This window comes from Sceloporus occidentalis, unplaced genomic scaffold (assembly GCF_023333645.1).
Source record: "Sceloporus occidentalis isolate IW3139 unplaced genomic scaffold, rSceOcc1.0.p SCAF_90, whole genome shotgun sequence".
NCBI classification, from domain to species: Eukaryota; Metazoa; Chordata; class Lepidosauria; order Squamata; family Phrynosomatidae; genus Sceloporus; species Sceloporus occidentalis.
This window is the reverse complement of record NW_028317070.1, coordinates 3,741,794-3,762,021: the sequence shown is the minus strand read 5'-3', so window position 1 is coordinate 3,762,021 and position 20,228 is coordinate 3,741,794. Positions and strand designations below refer to the sequence as shown.

At 42.0% G+C, this 20,228-nt stretch overlaps 1 protein-coding gene across 2 annotated transcripts in view; it reads left to right on the top strand.

Moving 5' to 3' along the window:
* Positions 1-1,456: 1,456 nt before the first annotated feature.
* Positions 1,457-20,228, top strand: part of LOC149284623 (cyclin-dependent kinase 19-like) — a 75,121-nt gene continuing 56,349 nt past the window's right edge. For both annotated transcript variants that reach the window (XM_089496442.1, XM_089496441.1), the window contains exons 1-2: positions 1,457-1,584; positions 17,787-17,862. In XM_089496442.1, coding sequence (XP_089352568.1) covers positions 1,457-1,584; positions 17,787-17,862 — 204 coding nt within the window. The remainder of the gene's footprint in view (positions 1,585-17,786; positions 17,863-20,228) is intronic.

Sequence of the window (20,228 nt, the reverse complement as noted above, 5' to 3'; positions counted from 1 at the left end):
ACCCCATCACAAAAATTCTATATCTTCCCTCCACTGATTTATTTTTTGTAAATATTATTACTATTCAAAATTGCTACCTTGGGGATAGAGGACAAGTCTTTATCTTGGAAACGGCTGTAATAAACTACTGTCAATAAATTGTGATTCAATTCTTGTTTGCTAAATTGTTACATTTTAGTATTATTATCTTTGAATCTGCATTACAGGCTATAATTCCAACTAGAGGACTGCATTGGGATAAAAAAACCTGCAGATGCGGGCAGTTTTTCGGGTGTTGCGGCAGGGGAGAGGGCGGTCAGACAATGTACCTGCTGGTCCCAGTAATCCTGGGCACTTCTGCAAGGCTGCCTTCGCCCAGGAACCCAGTGGAGTCACGTGAATTTACGTCACGTCGTATGACTCTGCCCTGTTCCTGCTTCCCCTGGGCGGACAAGAGAAGAGAAGCAACGCGAAGGCAGCCTTGTGGGAGTGTGCGGGAAATCTGCAGTTCAGGTAAGGGAGTGGGGGAGTTTGTATGAACGAGAATTTGTGATCGAGGGAATGAATGAGTATATGTGAATGATTAGTATCTGTGAATGAGGGAATGAATAAGTATCTGTGAATGAGTGAATTAATGTTTGTGAATGATGTTTGCGGGAGCCCCGGCATTGGACACATATGTTGCGGGAGCAGGTGGTAATGGTCATAAATTCAGTGGGAGCAGGATTAAGAAAACAGTCCTGTGCAGGGCTCTAATTCCAACCCAAATCAAGCAGATACATTTTAAGTAGCAATACTCGGCAGCATGTAAAAGGGAAATCCAACATTTTTTAAATTAATAGTATCGGCTAAAAAAAGTTTTCAAAACTACTTGCTGTTATTGTTAAGTTGTAGATTTTGCACAACGTAATGTTTTCAGGCAGCCTCATATTATTTTTTTTTTATTATTTTTTATTGAAATAGCATCAACAATTTACACAGCGCATCTTACAATACATCTGACATCTTATCATTGCGCCCATGGTAAAAAATAGAATGGCTCGGTTTCAAACATCCAGCCTGACCGCGGAGTAATGAAAGTCTATGGAGGAACGGACTTTATTATTCATTCAAAATATTACAAGACTGGCAACAATGGCAGATAAAGGCTGTTTATTGAAACATGAAATAAAACCGTTTTTTTGGAGCAGTGCTAAGCTACATAACTGTATACAGCATTGTATAGTTTTACCCCAGGAAGACAAAATTTGTGTCCAGCACTGAACACGTTAATGCCAGCCGGCGCTGCCGTGAAACTGAAAGTGCCGATAGAGGGCGCTGTGCCGCTAATGTACATGGCTTGCGTCTATGTGCGAAGAAGAAGGAGGAAAACAAGGAAATGGTGGAGGGAGAGCCTGCCGCTTATTCCATGTAACGACCGCTGGCAGCGGCAGGAAGCGGGGTCTTGATGGGTTAAACAAACTCCGGCCCCAGGAGCATGGATTACGAGTTTAAGAGCAAGCTGTCAGCCGAGCGGGAGAGAGTGGAGGACCTCTTTGAATATGAAGGTTGCAAAGTGGGTCGAGGAACCTATGGGCATGTTTACAAAGCAAAGAGGAAAGATGGGTAAGAGAGGTGTGTGTGTGTGATTGTGTACGTCGGGTCACTTTGCATACCTGTGTGTGCATCACTTGCAACTTGACCTGCAGGCATTGCCACCACCGTGTGTATACATGTGTATACTATAGATACACGTAGGTTGACCTGTGCTGTGTACATGCAGCAACATCTCTCTGTCTACACACATACACGTGTGCACCGCTACTCTCTTCATGTCATCTGACATTGTGCAGCATCGCAGTGCTCTTTGTGTACCAGTCAGGAGAACGCAGTTGCGGTGTGTTACATGCAAAGTGTGTGACTGAGGACCTGTCCTGGTCGGAGGCTACTGATGCTGTCAAGACTGCAGGTTACTGATGGGGATGGTGTGCTAGTTGTGTGTGTTGTTACTGTGTATTTGTAGCTCCCTCCTCCTCTGCACACGCCCGAGAAGCTGAAGTTGTGATGGGGGAGGGGGTGAGAGTGAGCTACAAATGTTTATGTTGGGGTAGGACAGCCTTGTGGTCCCTCCTCCTCCATCTCCATCCCTCATCCTCCTCCTCCATCTCCATCCCTCCTCCTCCTCCTCCATCCCTCATCCTCCTCCTCCATCCCTCATCCTCCTCCTCCATCCCTCATCCTCCTCCATCCCTCATCCTCCTCCTCCTCCATCCCTCATCCTCCTCATCCTCCTCCATCCCTCATCCTCCTCATCCTCCTCCATCCCTCATCCTCCTCCTCCTCCACCACCCCTCATCCTCCATCCTCCTCCATCCTCCTCCATCCTCCTCCATCCTCCTCCATCCTCCTCCATCCTCCTCCATCCTCCTCCTCCATCCTCCTCCATCCTCCTCCTCCATCCTCCTCCTCCATCCTCCTCCATCCTCCTCCATCCTCCTCTCCATTTGCTTCTCTAGAAACATATTACTTCTTCTTTTGATGGGTTTCATTCTCTTAATAACCCAAACAGCAAATTGCAATTATTATTTGTATTAATTAACTTACTTATTTTGTTTTCACTTAAAGAGACAATTTAATGTCCTTGACACTTCCATTCAAGAAGAATAAGTGTGAGTACTTTAATACTTAGCTGCCCTCTTCCACTGATTGGCTGCTCATGACCACAGGTGTCTGAACAGAATCCAACAGACTGGCAATAAATATATAACATGCAAGGAGATGTCTTCCTGCACACAGAATAGCTGGGCGGAGGAAGGGGCAAATGTACATGGGGGGATTCTGCTGACCCCCACTTTGTATTTGCAAGTGACCATGAAAATGTAATGAAGCTGTCATATGCTATAAAAAGGAAGTGCACATAATAGCTGGAGTGAGTCTCCCTTTAAATCCAACTTTTAAATTAATGATTTCAAGAGAAACAAGGTCAGTAGTGCTGAAAATGTGACTGATTTTTCCTGCAGCAGTGTTTCAGTTGAGGGGATGGTTGGGGAGATCATAGATATCCCACTAACCGACCTGAGATAAAGGGAGCACATGATGTGTTTATACAGACCTCTCTCCCTGCTCACTCCTAAAACATGCTGGCTATTAATGCCAAACGCCAGGATATGATGTCAGTACTGAACCGTGCGCAGGGAGACAGTGGCCTGTACAAATACACCTTGCGCTCAGATGTGAGATTGGGAAAAGGCGGAGAGATAAATAGGAGGAGAGATTGTGAGAAAGGGGAGAGATAATGAGAGGGAGAAGTGACGAGGACACAGGGGAGAGATACAGAAAGGAGAAAGAAAAATAGTGAGTAGTGGGGAAGGTAACAAGAAAAGGGAGAGAGAGAGAGGAGATATGAGATAAAGAAAAAGAGGAAATATATTGGGAATGGTGGATTGAAGAAAAGGGGGGGCATTAAAGAAAAAAAGGAGATATAAAGAGGGAAGATATACAGAAAGTGGAGATAACGTGAAAAAGGTGAGGTAGAGAGATAAAGACAAAGAAGAGAAAATGGAGAGATAAAGAGATGGGAGAGAGAACAACAAGGAGAGAAAAGGTAGTAAGCTAAGGAGAACAAAGAAAAATAAACAGAAAGGAGAGATAAGAAAAAGTGGAGGAGAGCTATTGAGAAGGGTGTCAGAGAAGGAGGAGCGATAATGAGAAAGGGGACAGATAAAGGAGGAAAGATAAAGAAAAGGGATGAGCGATAAAGATAAAAGGAAGAGATTAGAGAAAGAGAAAAATAGGAGATAAACAGAAAGGGGAGAAATAGGGAAAAAGAATGAGGTAAAGAGAATGGGTCGGGAGATAAAAAAGAGGAGGTGAGATAATGAGAAGGTAGAATAAAGAAAAAGGGGAGCAATAACGAGAAGGGAGGTGGAGAGATAAAAAGATAGATAGAGCTGAGGTAAAGAGACATGAGAGAGAAAGAAAGGAGAGAGAGTGTGTTTATGTTTTAAGAGTGCATGTTAGATCAAGTATGTCTAAGGGCAAGGAAGCGTGGAATGAATGCCCCTCCTCACTATCTTCCCCCCTCTGCCCCATCTCACTGCCTTCCCCCCTCTGTCCCATCTCACTCCCCCCCACCCCATCTCACTGCCCCTTCTCACTGCCTTCCCCTCCCCCCTCTCCCTACTTCTCATTATCCTTACTTACCTTGTTGAGTCCTGCGGTGGTGAGCGGGAGGAGTCCCGGCTGAGCGCCGGAAGAGGACATATTTCGGTGCTCAGCATGAAACGCCGGCACTACGACAGAGTCACGGAGAGTGAGGGGAAAAACTTAACGAGCGACCGCTCGGCGCCCCTGCCCGGGACTAAAATTAAAACATTGTTTTTTTGTTGTTGTTTTAACTTTATTTAACATCCTCCATGTTAAATAAAGTAAAAAAAAAAAAAAAGATGTTTTAATTTTAAGTACCGGGCTGGCGCCCCTGTTGCCATGGTGCCCTGTTGCCATGGCGCCCTGTTGCCATGTCACACACCCCTAAGGCCGGCCCTGCATGTGAGCCAGACTGAAAGAATTCCTGAGACTCTGAGAGGAGACCGCTGTGTGTACAATCTGGGTGCTGGGTAAATTCTGCGAATGCAATCTGGGCAAGTCCTGTGTCTGTGTGCAATCTGGGCACTTATCTCTTTGAAGCAAAGACTGTGATTGAAATATGATTTTGAAATAACAGCTGAACTGGCAGTTAGTTTTCAATCTTTAATATTAGTTCTGCTGCCAATATATATTAATATTACCCCTGCTCTCTCTATGATGTTACAGTGGGGCAAAAAAGTATTTAGTCAGCCACCAATTGTGAAAGTTCTCCCACTTAGGGATGAGAGAAGCCTGTAATTTTCACCATAGGTACACTTCAACTATGAGAGACAGAATGGGGGGAAAGAATACAGGAAATCACATTGTAGGTTTTCTAATGAATTCATTGGTAAATTCCTCGGTAAAATAAGTATTTGGTCACCTACAAACAAGCAAGATATCTGGCTCTCACAGACCCTGCAAGGTCCTGGAGCGGCCTAGCCAGTCTCCAGATCTCAACCCCATAGAAAACCTTTGGAGGGAGTTGAAAGTCTGTGTTGCCCAGCGACAGCCCCAAAACATCACTGCTCTAGAGGAGATCAGCATGGAGGAATGGTCCAAAATACCAGCAACAGTGTGTGAAAACCTTGTGAAGACTTACAGAAAACGTTTGACCTCTGTCATTGCCAACAAAGGGTATATAACAAAGTATTGATATGAACTTTTGTTATTGACCAAATACTTATTTTCCACCATAATTTGCAAATAAATTCTTTAAAAATCCTACAATGCGATTTCCTGTATTCCTTCCCTCCATTCTGTCTCTCATAGTTGAAGTGTACCTATGGTGAAAAGTACAGGCCTCTCTCATATTTTTAAGTGGGAGAACTTGCACAATTGGTGGCGGACTAAATACTTTTTTGCCCCACTGTATATTCCGGCGCTCAGCATGAACTGCCAGCACCCTGACCAAGACAGAGGCCTTGCGGAGGTGAGTGAGGGGCGCCGAGCCCGGGACAGTCCCGCAATGGGACTTCGTGTTGCTCCCTCACAGTGTCTCTTCTCTTGCTCCGCCCAGGAACACAGCGGAGTCACGGGAAGTGATGTCACATCACATGACTCTGCTGTGTTCCTGGGTGGAGCAAGAGAAGAGACGCTGTGAGGGGGCAGCACGAAGGCAGCCTTGCGGGACTGCACAGGATTACCGGGACCTGCAAGTATAGTGTCTGACCGCCTGCAACACCAGCAAGACCGCCCGCAAGTTTCAAAAAATGCAGTCCTCCCAATGCAGTCCTCTACTCCATATTTCATTTTCAGATAGTTCATCTCAAGACACATACCGACTATTTATATGACTTTATTTTTTAAATCACTAGAGAAGCTTCATGAGGTCATAATGCATAATACGGTTTGTGAGTTGACACTGCAACTGTCCAGCAAACAACAGCCTTAGCTAATAAACCCCACAGTCATTACAGTGCTACAGTACCACCTTGCCTCTGATGGTCCGATTCATGACGGCCCCATCATCATAGCTATAGGCATCTAATTTATTTAAATTATTTTTGTTGCCTAAAATCTCGAGATTTATACATTTGCTTTTTAAAACGTATACATCAAAAAATGAATCTCTTTATAAAGTGCAAAACCAGCATTATATATTTTCTGCTCTCATGATGATGCATTTGTTTTTTCATATTCACATTTCTAAAAGCTTCATTCATTGCTGTCAAGGAATGTGGTTTGACTTAAGTCACTATCCTTGTCTCCATGAGAGTAAGTTAACAACTAGTTAACACTAGAGTATAGACTTTATATCCCTTCCGTTACATGTTTCAGTGATGTCATGTTTCATCTGTTAAACACTAATAGTGGGTGTTTTTTTTTAATTTGGGACATATTAAACAAATGAGAAAATAAATACATTTTCTATCTAATACAGACCTCAGTGCCTAAAGGATAGAAACTTTATTGTCTACACCTGCAAGGAACTGGGCAAACATGACCTAACAAACTGCCTTGTGTCGACCAACATATTATTATGATGTAGTTATGATGTATCAAGGATTCCACAGAGATGTGTAATGGGTACTCTGTGGTTTATTAAAAGCGTATGAGAGAGTAGTATTTGTTGGCGTTTACATTCTGAAGTTCTGCTGAGAACCGATACACACGGAGAAAATAGGTCTAAGATCCAAGAGGGGAAAAATGTGAAATTATCTTAAATATATTTTTAGAGAGACGAGCAATGGTATACCAAGCAGCACTGAAGTATGTGTTGAGAGCCATGTGGTGTTTTATTGTATGTCAAAGAGGAAAGCAGTGAACTTGTGAGGTGTATGATGCGTTGTAGTGAAAAAGATTGCTTTGCCGTAGCAGGATATTCTTGATTGTTCAGTGCTTTAGAGGATTTATTGAGTGGTCGGAATAACTTTTATGAAGTGCTGTGTTTTCAGGAATTGCGTTAAAATCAGGAAGGGAGGATGATTTCTGAGGTGTTGAGGAAGAGCGTTCTATAGGATGGGTACAGTAGATATAAGGTGTTATAGACCGTAGTAAGAGTTGGTAATGAACCCATGGCAGACGGTGTAAGTAGAGCAAATAAGGACATTTGGGAGGTGTATAGAGATAATAAGCACAATGATACACTAATGGGTTTGCTCATTAATAGCAGAGTTTTTTCTTTAGGTCTGGAGCAGGCATATTAGCAACCAGTTTAGCTACTTTTGCTATGCATGCATATTTTATTTCATGATCACCTGAATGGCACATAACACTCATGGAGGTTAAACATGTTTTTGCACTTTAATAGCATGAAAACAAAAATGTAAAAATGTTTTCAGTTTCTACGGCAACAGCCTGCTTTTGTGTCTGCTGAGAATCAAGTGTTCCCAGTAAAAAAATGAATTAACTTTACATTAATTAATTAGTGGTATATGTGATTCATTCTTCAATGGTATAACTTGTATATACAGAACAATGTAGCACTATGAGAGAGCAATATACACTATACTACTCATACAAACTTGCTTCCTTCCGAACTAAAGATAATTCTGCACATCGATCATAGACTGATCAGCATCTTATGTAAATATGTGAAAGAAAGTAAAACTAAGTTCTGACTGCTGCCTTTAGGTAGTGGTACATCCATGGAGCAAGCAGCTGAATATGGCTAACCATGGCAACAAGCGCTTTGGGGGGATTCAAATGCCAACTAGCTGAACTGTTGCGCAGAAAGTGCTCCTATTAAAATCATTCAGTTGATGGACTTTAAGCAACCCAATGTGGGCCACAGAGAAGAGTATTATGCAAAAGCTACATACTTTTTCCTTTGTTTACTTTGCCAAGGCTATATACGTTCAGTGGAGTGTTCTCTTAAGTGTTAAAATATTTATTGGAATACCCATTTTCAAGTTTTATGGACTAGTATGTTTATTTGAACAAAGTATCATATGTTTGTGGTCAGTTCATATTTTTGTTTCTCAATGTTTTGTGTACCAGAACAACATGTACTTGCATGTTACCAGCAGAGTTTTCTTTAAAACTACCGTATTTGCTCGATTATAAGACGAGGTTTTTTTCAGAGCAAATGCTCTGAAAAATACCCCTCGTCTTCTAATCGGGGTCGTCTTCTAATCAGACCTCAAATAGATGTCTGATTATGAGACTAAGATCCAGATCCCCTGCACCGCTGCAGGGGACCTGGATCCTCCTGTCCCCCCCCCCATTTAACACCCCCCCACACACACTTACCGGTGCTTCCTGCTGTATTGCCGGGGCAGCGGGTTGACGTCTACGCGGTCCGCGTAGACAACTTCCGCTGCAGCCAGAAGGAGGTGTGGCTAGCAGCGGGGGTTGTCTGCGTCCGTTGCGCATACCTTCCCTGACTGTCAGGGATCAGAGTTCCCCGCACCGGTGCGGGGAACTCTGATCTCTGACAGCCGGGGAAGGTATGCGCGACGGACGCAGACAACCCCCGCTGCCAACTCCACCTCCTTCCTGCTGCAGCGGAAGGAGACGTCAACCCGCTGCCCCGGCAATACAGCAGGAAATTGGAAGCACCGGTAAGTGTGTGTGTGCGTGTGTGTGTGTGTTAAATGGGGGCATAGGGCATTTCTGGAATGCCTTATACCCCTATATGCCACTCTGGCACTTAGGGGGTTAAAAGGCATATTATGGGGCAGAGTGGCATATAGGGAGGTATAAGGCATTTCAGGAGGCAGAGTGGCGTTAAGGGGGCATTTAATAGAGCACTCTGCCTCCTGAAATGCCTTATACCTCCCTATATGCCACTCTGCCCAATAATATGCCTTTTAACCCCCTAAATGCCAGAGTGGCATATAGGGGTTTAAGGCATTTCTGGAGGCAGAGTGCTCTATACAATGCCTTTTAACTCCCTTAATGCCACTCTGCCTCCTGGAATGCCTTATACCTCCTTATACCTCCCTATATGCCAGTCTGCCCCATAATATGCATTTTAACCCCCTAAATGCCAGAATGGGATATAGGGGTATAAGGCATTTCTGGAGGCAGAGTGGCACATAGGGGGTCAAAAGGCATACCATGGGGCACAGTGGCATATAGAGGGTTAAAAGGCATATCATGGGCCACAGTGCCATATTGGTGTGGCAAGCCTGGGGGCAGATGTGCGTAACTGGGGGACAGGTTGGAAAATACAAGGAAATAAAAACAAAAAAAATATTTTTCTCAATCATAGCTTTTATTTAAAAAAATAGTTTACATGAATTAACATTTACTGGTAAAACTTTGTTCCTTTAGGGTCGTCTTATATTCAGGCTTTTTCTTTTTTCCTAAGTTAATATTCAGATTTTGGGGGCTCGTCTTATAATCGAGCAAATACGGTATATAGGCAGTCTTCTCATTATAAAAAAAAAAAAATGTTTACTGTAACTTTAATTTTATTTGAAGCGAAAGGCTGGTGAAGCTGACTAATGTGTGCCAAACATGAGTCACTATGAATGTATTTGTATTTTTTTTTTTTTTTTAATTTCCAGTTATAGCCGTGACCCACTTTCCTGGTTTGCCAGGGACTTGAACAGGCACTCTCATGCTTGGATTTTGGCGAACATTAACTCAGGGCTGTGTCGGCTCTTCCTCCATGCCTCACCCACATCCATTATCTCTGGGTGTTCCGTCTTCTGTTTATAAGGCCTGATGCTGGTTCATGTAGACCCACCCACTTCCTCCAGCAATTTACTGAGTCACTTACAATACAAGTCTCCTTTCTATTAACTATTTCACACCCATGTTAATCCTGCATTTACACAGTTCCCATTGTCTAATTTGCCTACTTTGACATAATCACGATGATTACATTTCAACTGTAAACTAAAAAATCTATTCTAAATTAGAAGAATGAGCAATATTTGCTAAAGCAGCCGCTACAGCACTGATGTAGTCAGCAGGATGGAGGGGATAGCAAAGCACATTTCAGCATAGCTTTCCCCCTTTAAACTATTATTTAATGGTACCTCTTCATCTTATGATTCTACTATGGAAACCAAACCATATTTCTCAAATCATAACTCTGAAGAGTTTATGGCACCCAGGATAGGACATCTGGTATCTGTTGAAGATCTCCTACTTGGGTGCTCTTCCTGTCCCACTGATTTTATGATGTGGTCTGGCTAGGACTCCAGAAAACATTTAGGATGAACTTTCTTCTTCATGCAAGATGCCTTGTTAACCCTTGACATCTGGTGCAAATGAACATAAATTGTTTTAGTAAAGCCAGGCCACTGAGCCAAAATGCCCATTTTTGGTTATTTGACATGGGAGATGTGGAGTTGAATGAATGGAAATACATTTACAAAAATAAAAGCTATATGAAAATCAACATACGACCGAAACAGTTTTAGAAATTTGTAACTGTAATTCAGTGTTGGCTTTGCAGGTCCCTTTCCTATTGTTTAAAATGCATTCATATCTACTACCCAGTGCTATCCGCATAATCACACTTTCCTGTTCAAAGGCACAATGTGCTTTGTCATTTTTTAAAGCCTAACTGCAGATCATTTTATGATTGCCTGTCGCATGGAGGTTGATTCAAATTACACTGCTATTTTTAGTCGGTAGTACATGCGCTGTTGTGGAACATTTGCAAAGGTTAGTGCTTTTTTTTTTTTTTTGCTTTTTTTTAGGACCTGTCTTAAATATAATGTATGGAATATCACTTAGTGTATGAGTGATATAGCAAGAAAAGCTGGCATTGGTGTCTAAGCTTATTTGCTAGTTAGTTAGTTATTTTTCTCTACCATCCATTTTTCAAGCAGGTGAAATTTCATAAACTGACTTATTGCAAAGGTGGCATCCTATCACAATACTGTGCCAGAATTCACTGAGCTCTTCAGAACAATCCATTTTTTCACAAATGTTTGTAAATGAAGACTGTATGGCTAGGTGCTTGATTTCATTGGGTCAGATTGAAACACCTGAATGTATGTGTGTGTATGTATATGTATGTATATATATATATATATATATATATATATATATATATATATATATCCCTAGATTAAATAAAAAAAGTACACATTAAAAGTACATTAAATAAAAAGTACACATTTTTTATTTCAAAAATGGCTCTAATAAACATTCTAATGCGACCACAAAATAAGTAGTGATTTAGAATGAATGATATATTTCTCAGGACATGCTGTATTATTCTAGTAAATATCTGGATTCGGTGGTTGCTTAAAATGCAAGCACAATGAAGAAGGCGAAAACACATATTGATCCTTGGTTCTGGCGCGTTGAAGGTGTTAAACATACAATGTATTTCCATGTTACGTTTGTGCTGGAAGTTTCATTGTTAGTGGACCTAGTCCATCCTTTTCTCTTGCTAGTGTTTCTTCTTTTATACTGCGCGGATATTATTAGCGCTTATAAAGTAAGCAAACTTAGTTTACTGAAATGTGCACAAGGATGTCAGAGAACTGGTTTCTTTCTATATGGGTACAATGCAGCAGGCCCCACACTGACGGACATGCTACTACATTTGTCTCCCTAATTAGGTAGATTGTCTTCTTGGTAATGGCTTGCTTCTGCAGCTTCCTGAATAATTCATTTCAATCTAGTTCACATGTCCTTGTACAGGCTGTAAATAGTACATACATCCATATAAGATGTATTAATATTGCATGACCTACTGAAGTTCTAGTGTTGCCCATTCAGCTATCTCTACATTTTGAACCGTGATGATAATGTTCTGTCCGTACTGCAGGAGATGAAATCATTTTTTCTGATAAAAAAAAAAATGAAATAAGGAGATGAATAGAAGATTTATAGGACTGGTTCCCATTCAGTAACAAAAAATCTGTTTTCTTCCTGAAATGAACTTCCAGGCTATCAAATTATTATTATTCAAACATGTTAAAAAATATTTCTGGCACAGGTTTCTCTTCCCTGCAGTTGCAGCATATCACCTGACAGGCAGTTGTGTGCAGTTTATTCCTTTTTTACTAACTAATATGTTTGTTTTGGCTGAGAGATGCACCTGCGTATGATAGATTGTTTTATTGTGAACACAGCTGGTGTCTGGTGGAAAAAAATTATATTTGCTGTATGTATGTGTGTTGTTTCTAAAAAATCAAGCTTTTTGCAAGTTCTGTTTCAGTGTATCATTTGCCAAATACATTATTCTTATATTCTCACTACAACTTATTACATTTTGTGTCATCCTGTAGTGCTGTAATATATTTATTATTATTACGTTTATAAGTATTTCTATTTGAAATCTAAATATAGGTAGCCATATGAAAAAAGCATTCCAGGGAATTCTTTGACCCTTAGTGTCTTTGTTTTTGGTAAAGGGGCAGATTCTTAAGGTCACAAAGTGTGGAGTTGGCTCCTTGGTATATATATATATATATATATATATATATATATATATATATATATATATATATATATATTGTGACCATGTAGCATGAGGGCCATACAATGTCACAGTTAGGGGTCTTAAGCACAGTCCTCTAGGGCAATCAGGCTCAGGAACACCAACTTGCAGCAAAACAGTGCTTTATTTTTAACTAACTAACTAGACCTCCCAGCCAGACCCAGCTAAGCCAGGCTCTGGAAAACCTCCTCCAGACAGCACACAAAGGTCCAGGCAGGTATTGCCCTACTTGGCTCGGGAATGGTCTTCTTCAGGGCCTCTACTTGCCCAGGGAGCACAGGGAAACTTCTCTTCCCCCAACAGTCTCTCTGCTCATCAAGCTCAGGGTTTTTTAGCAAGAAACGCTTATTGCTAACATAATCTTCTATGCACCTGGCTGTCAAACAAATATATGGTTTGCATATAGCCCCTATCACGTATAAACTTGTACAACTTTCTGCCTATTTCCGCATAGATTCAGAATTAACCAATTAACACGATTTAAGTAACCTGATGCCCCTCTTTCCGGGCACAATATAAACTATAGTATAAACATAATAAAGCAGAGTGATTTTGGACCTGACCCAGTGTGTGTCGCGTGTCTTATTTCTCTCTCCGTCCACGTACATTTATATTCAAATAATTTGGAGCAGTTCAACAATTGAAATAAGGCTTTATTGAGAAAGCATCCAAAACAGATCCTGCAGACCTCTAACCTCTTGGAAAAGCCGGCATGGATTTTCCACTAAATGGGGGAATGGAGCATTGGCCCACCCTGCTCTCCAATTGCTCCACCCCAGGGACCTATATGTATGATCTGCATAGCACCTGTACCAGGGGCGTACCTAAAGTATTTGGCACCTGGGGCGGATCCTGTATGTGGCATCCCCCCACACACACACTTTAAAACTGCATAGCTTCTATGGTTATATACTGGCGCAGACACTGAAGGTGGTACAGCATAACACCTATCACTATATACTGAAGCAGACATTGACGGTGGTACAGCGTAATCCCTATCACTATACATTGAGCCAGACATTGACAGTAGTGCAGCATAACTCCTATCACTATATACTAAGCCAAACATTGATGTAGCGTGGGCCTACCACTTCATTGTCTGGCTTAGTAGTAGGGAATTCTGGACTGAAACCGAAAATGCAGCATTTACCTGGCCGAAACCGAATATGACCCCCCCCACCATAAAAAAAAAATCTAACACTTTTATTTAAAGTAAGTCACACCGAAATAGGACAAAAAATAAATAAATAACAATATTTATATATATATATATATATATATATATATATATATATATATATATATATATTTTGTCACGACCCAGCGTAAGGAGGAGACACTGATAAGGAGTAGTCCAGAGAGCCGAGGTCAGGATACCGGAGAGCAGGAACGTCGTGGGAAATAGCCGAGGTCAGGATACCGGAGAGCAGGATAGTCGTGGAATAAGCCGAGGTCAAATAACAGGTAAACAACAGGAACGTGTACTGAGATAGGCGCTACCTAGATAGGCACGACCATCAGAAGGCAAAGTCTGAGTGTTAGAGTGTCTCTTAAATAGGCCCAGGAGTTAGGGCCCGCCAATATTTTCAAAGTGCCATTACGTCACTTCCTGCGCGGCCATAAGTCAATGTAGTACCTGCAGGCGCCACTAGGTGGCGTGAAGAAGAACGTGTCCGGACACCAGAACACGACCTGTCCTCCGGCTGAAGCTGCTGGGAACGCAGCGTGAAGGAGGTAGGTCTTCCTTGCCGTGGCAGCGGCTGCCTCTGCTGTGCAGAGGCGGGGGGTCTCCCTCTTTTTTGTAGCGGCTGCGTCTGCTGTGCAGAAGCGGGGGGTCTCCCCCTTCTTCGCGGCGGCTGTTGTGCAGAGGCGGGGGGGGTCTTACCCTTCTTCGCGGCGGTTGCGGCTGCTGTGTGGAGGCAGGGAGTCCTATCCCCAGTAGTGGCTGTGGTTGCCGTGCTGAGGCGGGGGGTCTCCCCCTTCTTCGCGGCGGCTGCTGCTGATCCGAAGAGGGGGGTCTCCCTCTTCTTCGCGGCAGCTGCGGCTGCCGGGCCGAAGCGGGGGGTCTCCCCCTACTTCGCGGCGGCTGCGGTTGCCGGCCAGGAGAACCGGAGGATCTCCCTGCCCGGTACGTGACATATATATATGATTGTTAACAGCAATCACACTCCTATCATGCCCAGGCATACCCAGATTCCAGCATGTACTAGCTGAGTTGGCATGATAGGAGTATGATTGCTAACAGCAATCACACTCCTATCATGTCTAGGTTCTAGCATGTACTGGTTGCCTGGGCATGATAGGAGTGTGATTGCTGTCAGCAATCATATATATATTAATATTGTTATTATTATTGTTCACATGTGAACTCAGCACTGGAGGCATAGAATCAGACATACAAATCCCGTATTTGCAAGTATACAATAATAATGTATGGAAACATAGCATTGCAGGTATAGATCAACTGAAAATCACATAAAAACTCAGCAATAAAGGTAGAGGTAAAACTACAGGCACAGATGATAGGTTTCACAACCCAAAGCCAGCCCTCGTGTCCACACTGCCCACATAGAACCTGACCAGCACCCAGATTACACACAAAGGACCTGCCATATTTTCCCCAAACAGCCTAGCATGAGTCAACTTTGTCCCCAAACAGCCTGGCCTTTGCCATCTTTGTCCCATAACCACCCTGCCTGTGTCATCTTGGTCCCTAAGGCTCAAACATCCTGCTTGTGCCATCTTTGCCTTTCCACAAATCAATTATACATCTATCATACACACAAACACTTTTACAGTCACTCACTAATTCACACTTTCATTCACATAATTAATTCACACAATCATTTATTCTCTCACTCATTCACACAAATTTTCCACACATTCATTCATTCTCTCACCCATTCTCACAATGCATCCACACATTCATTTATTCTCACTCATTCTCACTGTTTATTTATTCCAATATACTTACTACCCACCTTCTCACTCCCTTCTGCCCTATCTACCCCCTTCTGCACTATCTACCCCTTATCATTCCCTTCTGCCCTATCTACCCCCTTCTGTCCTGTCTACCCCTTCTGCCCTATGTACCCCTTATCACTCCCTTCTGCCCTATCTACCCCTTATCACTCCTTCTGTCCTGTCTACTCCCTTCTGCCCTATGTACCCCGTTCTGCCCTATCTACCCCTTCTCACTCCCTTCTGCCCTATCTACCCTGTCTCACTCCCTTCTCCCTATCTACCCCCTATCCCCATCTCACTCCCTTCTGCCCTATCTACCCCTTATCACTCCCTTCTCCCTATCTACCCCCTCTACCCCCTCCTAACTATCTACCCTCTCCCCCCTTTGAAGTTCACTTACCTGGAACAGCATAGAGTGATGGGAGTTATGAAGTACTTTAGAGCATAATTATAGAATGAAAAAGACATTGGAAATGGTACAGCATAACACCCATCACTCTCACACACATACCAATCCACACATACCAATCCACACATACCAATCTACACATACTAATCCACTCTCACTGTCACTCTCACTGAATGCTTTCCTACCTTTCCTCTTTTCTCCTTACAGCTCCTTTTCCTCCTCTTCGCTTCTCTTCTTCAGTTCTTCTGTCTTCTTCCGGTTCAGAGGTCACGGACGGCGGTGGGCGCGGCTTCAGTGTTGTGCGCCGGGATCTGACAACAAACCCCGGCGCACAGCAGCAGTTGCCGCGCGCATCGCAAGGGATCTCCCTTTAACCGGCTTAAAATCACTCAAGGGAGCCGGAGGTCTGTTAAAGACCTCCGATACCGCTCCCTTGCAAGCCTGCTCCTCCAGCGGCGGACATTACTGTCCGTCTCTGGAGGGGTGCCCGGTGCCGGCAAGTTGGCACCCCCCTGATGAGCGGCACCCGGTGCGGACCGCATCCCCCGCCCCCGCTAGGTACGCTACTGACCTGTACCCAAATGCTATGCCCTGGGGTTTACAGCCTCATTATATATATATATATATATATATATATATATATATATATATATATATACATACAGTATACAGTATATGACTCCCAATCTGTGTTCGATTATACTCTTTCTTGAATGCAGGTGAGTCACTACATAGAATCTTCATGATGGGCCATTAAAGAATTAATTGCAAACAAGTTTAAGTTACGTGACCACATAGCCAGCCATAAACCTCTGAGGCCACTGGCCTTGTGGAGAAGGCTTGGAGATCTGCCTCGGAGCAGACATCCTGTAGGCTATGCATTTATCTTTTTTTTCTTTTTTTGTTGATTACCGATTAGGTTTGACAGACATAAAATGCAGGTGAAGCTGCATCACAGTCTACACCAAACCACGGGATCTCTTTGAGTTATTAATATGTGTTCATGTTGATTCATGTAACAAAGTATTTGGGTAAGCACTACTGTAAATATCATTGACTCATATCCTGTTCTGTATTTATAGATGTCAGTTAAAATATAGCCATCTGTACATTTTTAACTTTCTAGCAGTAAAATGTATTTTAATGTTTGGTGAACCAGATAGTCTGGCATTACTTCTCATGTATGGTCCCTGTCTTGACCGAAATGATTTCCCTAACTTATTCTAGATGTGCCTGTTAATAAATACATGTAGTTATTATTCAATACTTGATATACCATATGTTTATCTTGCTCCATATGTTACAATGTGATTTAAGTGGGACAGTCTAATTTTATACAGTACTTTTGTTACAGAGATTTGTTACTTCAAATACATTCATTAAAGAGCAGCACCATCCAAGCATATTATTTCAGTGTTCCATTAAGTACAGAGTAATGTCTATACATTGTGCCAACCACGTTCCCAGGAAATCTGTAAATCAATGTGCATACAGGTCATGGAGTGTTTGTGTGTACCCAGAATCCATTGCACAATAGAATGCAGAATTGTACATTTGCAAACACTTTGGCTGGCAAAACGAGCAATTAAAATGTCACTTAAAATGTATCTAATGGGCACAAAAATTTGGTTTCAAGCCATATTTAGACTGCCCCTATAGACATACATTGACTGATTTTCTTTAGCTGAGTAATGCTATGTGAAATTGTCCATAAAGCATACTGCTTGAAGTTATTCTCATATGAGTTTTAATAGATACATGTTTTTATACCTAATTCATATTTTCTATTTTTTTTTCAACTTTAAATGTTTATCAGCCAACAAAACCTGTCCTACAAAAAAGATTAAAGCCAATATATTTCTCAGGGCATATGGAGGCATGGTGAGGGAAACTACAGGATGAAATATCAAACACCATAGTGGAACCTAACTTGTCATGAAATATTAATAAGTAATTTTTTTGTCTTTGCAGCAAGGATGAAAAAGAGTATGCACTAAAGCAAATTGAAGGTACAGGAATATCCATGTCGGCCTGCAGAGAGATTGCAGTAAGTGGGAATGAATAGAAAGCGGTTCATTTTCATTGTGCATGTTAGTGCATGTTAAATGGTTAACGTTTTTCGGTGTTTGAGGATTGTTCTGTATATTAAAACCTTATAGAGAATGATCTACCACTCCCCCCTTTTTCCTTAATCACTGAAAATATGAACAAGGACTTAGAACTTTGGGGTATAAGGTCCTATTCTGGTGCACCATCATTAGGTGGTAGTGGGGAGCTAGTACAAAGGTCTATGCAGACCTCCCCAGTATAACGTGGCTGGTTTCAGGGGATATATTTGATCACCCCAGCTGGCCAAGTGATTGCTATGGAGCACTAGTGAGGCCAACCACCATTAGGGCAATTGACTCCTAGTGAAGTGGCCCAGTGGCTGTTCCCCTCTGAATGTCCTGCCCCAGGCTTAACCCAGCATACACTACGGTATATGTATATATTCAAAGAGAGTAAATTAGAGGAATGTGTAGCAGTGGGTCCTGTAAATTGTTTCATATATGACATTGACTGCATCTTGTCATAGTGCTATATAATTATGACCTATGGAATGATACCTGACAAGATACTATTAGTGTGAACCCACAATTAAAGAATGGCTTGCATTAGTGGCTTATCACAAAGGCTCCAAAAACTGTTTAAGGGGTGATGGTCATCCTGAATAGAACATGTACTGTTGATTTGACTGATAAAGAAAGATAATCAGCAGTACTGTTATGGAAAACCAAATAACAAAAGAACAAGGCATCTGTCAGAGATGGATAGCTGAAGCCAAAATATGACAGCAGCCTGGCAACTATCAGGAAAACAGCATGAACAGATACACATGGCCGTGTGCTGCTGCTATGCAGCTGTTACATTTCCTAGAACAAATTAGATTGCTGCATACCACTGATTCCTGCACACCGTTACTTTATTGTGTGGAAACACTTAGCTAGAGCAAGTGTGTTATACCACACACCTGTTAGTGTCACTAAAAGTCCTGGATAAATGCAGTACAGTTGTGTGAAAAAGAAAGTACACCCTCTATGATTTTACATTTCAGGGCACAATAACAATCATCTGTTCCCTTAGCAGGTCTAAAACTACATCTATGGGGGGAGAAAAGAAAAGATGGGGAGAAAACCATTTGGTTAAACCTTTAATATGCTATAATAAGTCATGAAAAAAACAAAAATTTGGAAGGTGCACTGTATCCAAGCTTGTACTCTGGAAGAAGTGAGTCAGATTATAATACTCTCACATCTATCACCTGTATAAAACATATTACTCTATATATTTGTTGCACATTTCCTTTACATGCTAAATGGTTTGGAAGTCTATCCACTGAAGCCCACTAAGGATAAAATATTAAGTATACAAATGTGTGTTAGTCACACACAAGTGTGACACAACTGTGTGTTTTAAGTGCATTTTTAAATTTGGGCACATCACACCTTCCTAATTTTAATTTTTTCTTTGTTTTTTGGTGTTTGTGGTAAATCTTTGTGTTGTTGCAGCTGTCCTACATCTCACATTTTCTGCAGTATGTGAGTGCTATAGTACCCCTAAGGACACTTTTATAATAAATAATACCTGCATAAATAAGGATTTTTAGGGGCACAGTCATGTTGGAATAGAAAAGGTCCTCCCACAAAGCTGGACACATAGAATTGTCTTGGTATGCTGAAGCAAGAGGCCTCGCCAAACCCTTGGAAAACAGCCCCATACCATTATCACTCCTCCACCAAACTTTACAGTTGGTACAATGCAGTCCGGCAGGTAACATTTTCTTGGCATCTGCCAAACAGAGAAGCGTGATTCGTCACTCCACAGAACATGTTTCCACTGCTCAAGAGTCTAGTGCTTTAGACCACTCAATACGATGCTTGGCGTTGTACTTTGTGATGTGAGGCTTGCATGCAGCTGTTCGATCATGCAAAAACAAAGCCATTTCATGAAGCTCCAACCACAGTTTTGTGCTGAAATCAATGCCAGTGGATGTTTGGAACTCTTCAGCTATGAAATCAGCAGAGCATTGGTGACTTTTACTCATCATGCACCTCAGCACTTGACCCTCTGTGTCTTTATATGTGGTCTTCCATTTCGTGGCTGAGTTGCTGCTGTTCCTAAGTCTTTGAGAAATTATAACATTATCCAAATTAAATTATGGTTTCTATAGCATCAAATAAGTAATACTTGATGTGATTGACTCACATAGTGAATGTTTTATCAGTGTCTTGTCAGTAGTCATAATGATCTGCAACAAAGATCTACCACTGATATATACAGGGCATATTTGCAAATGACATTCTTTGCGTGTTGATCTTACAAGCACTGTCTTTTGAAGATCCTCGGTCCCTCCTGAATCACTTATATTGCCAC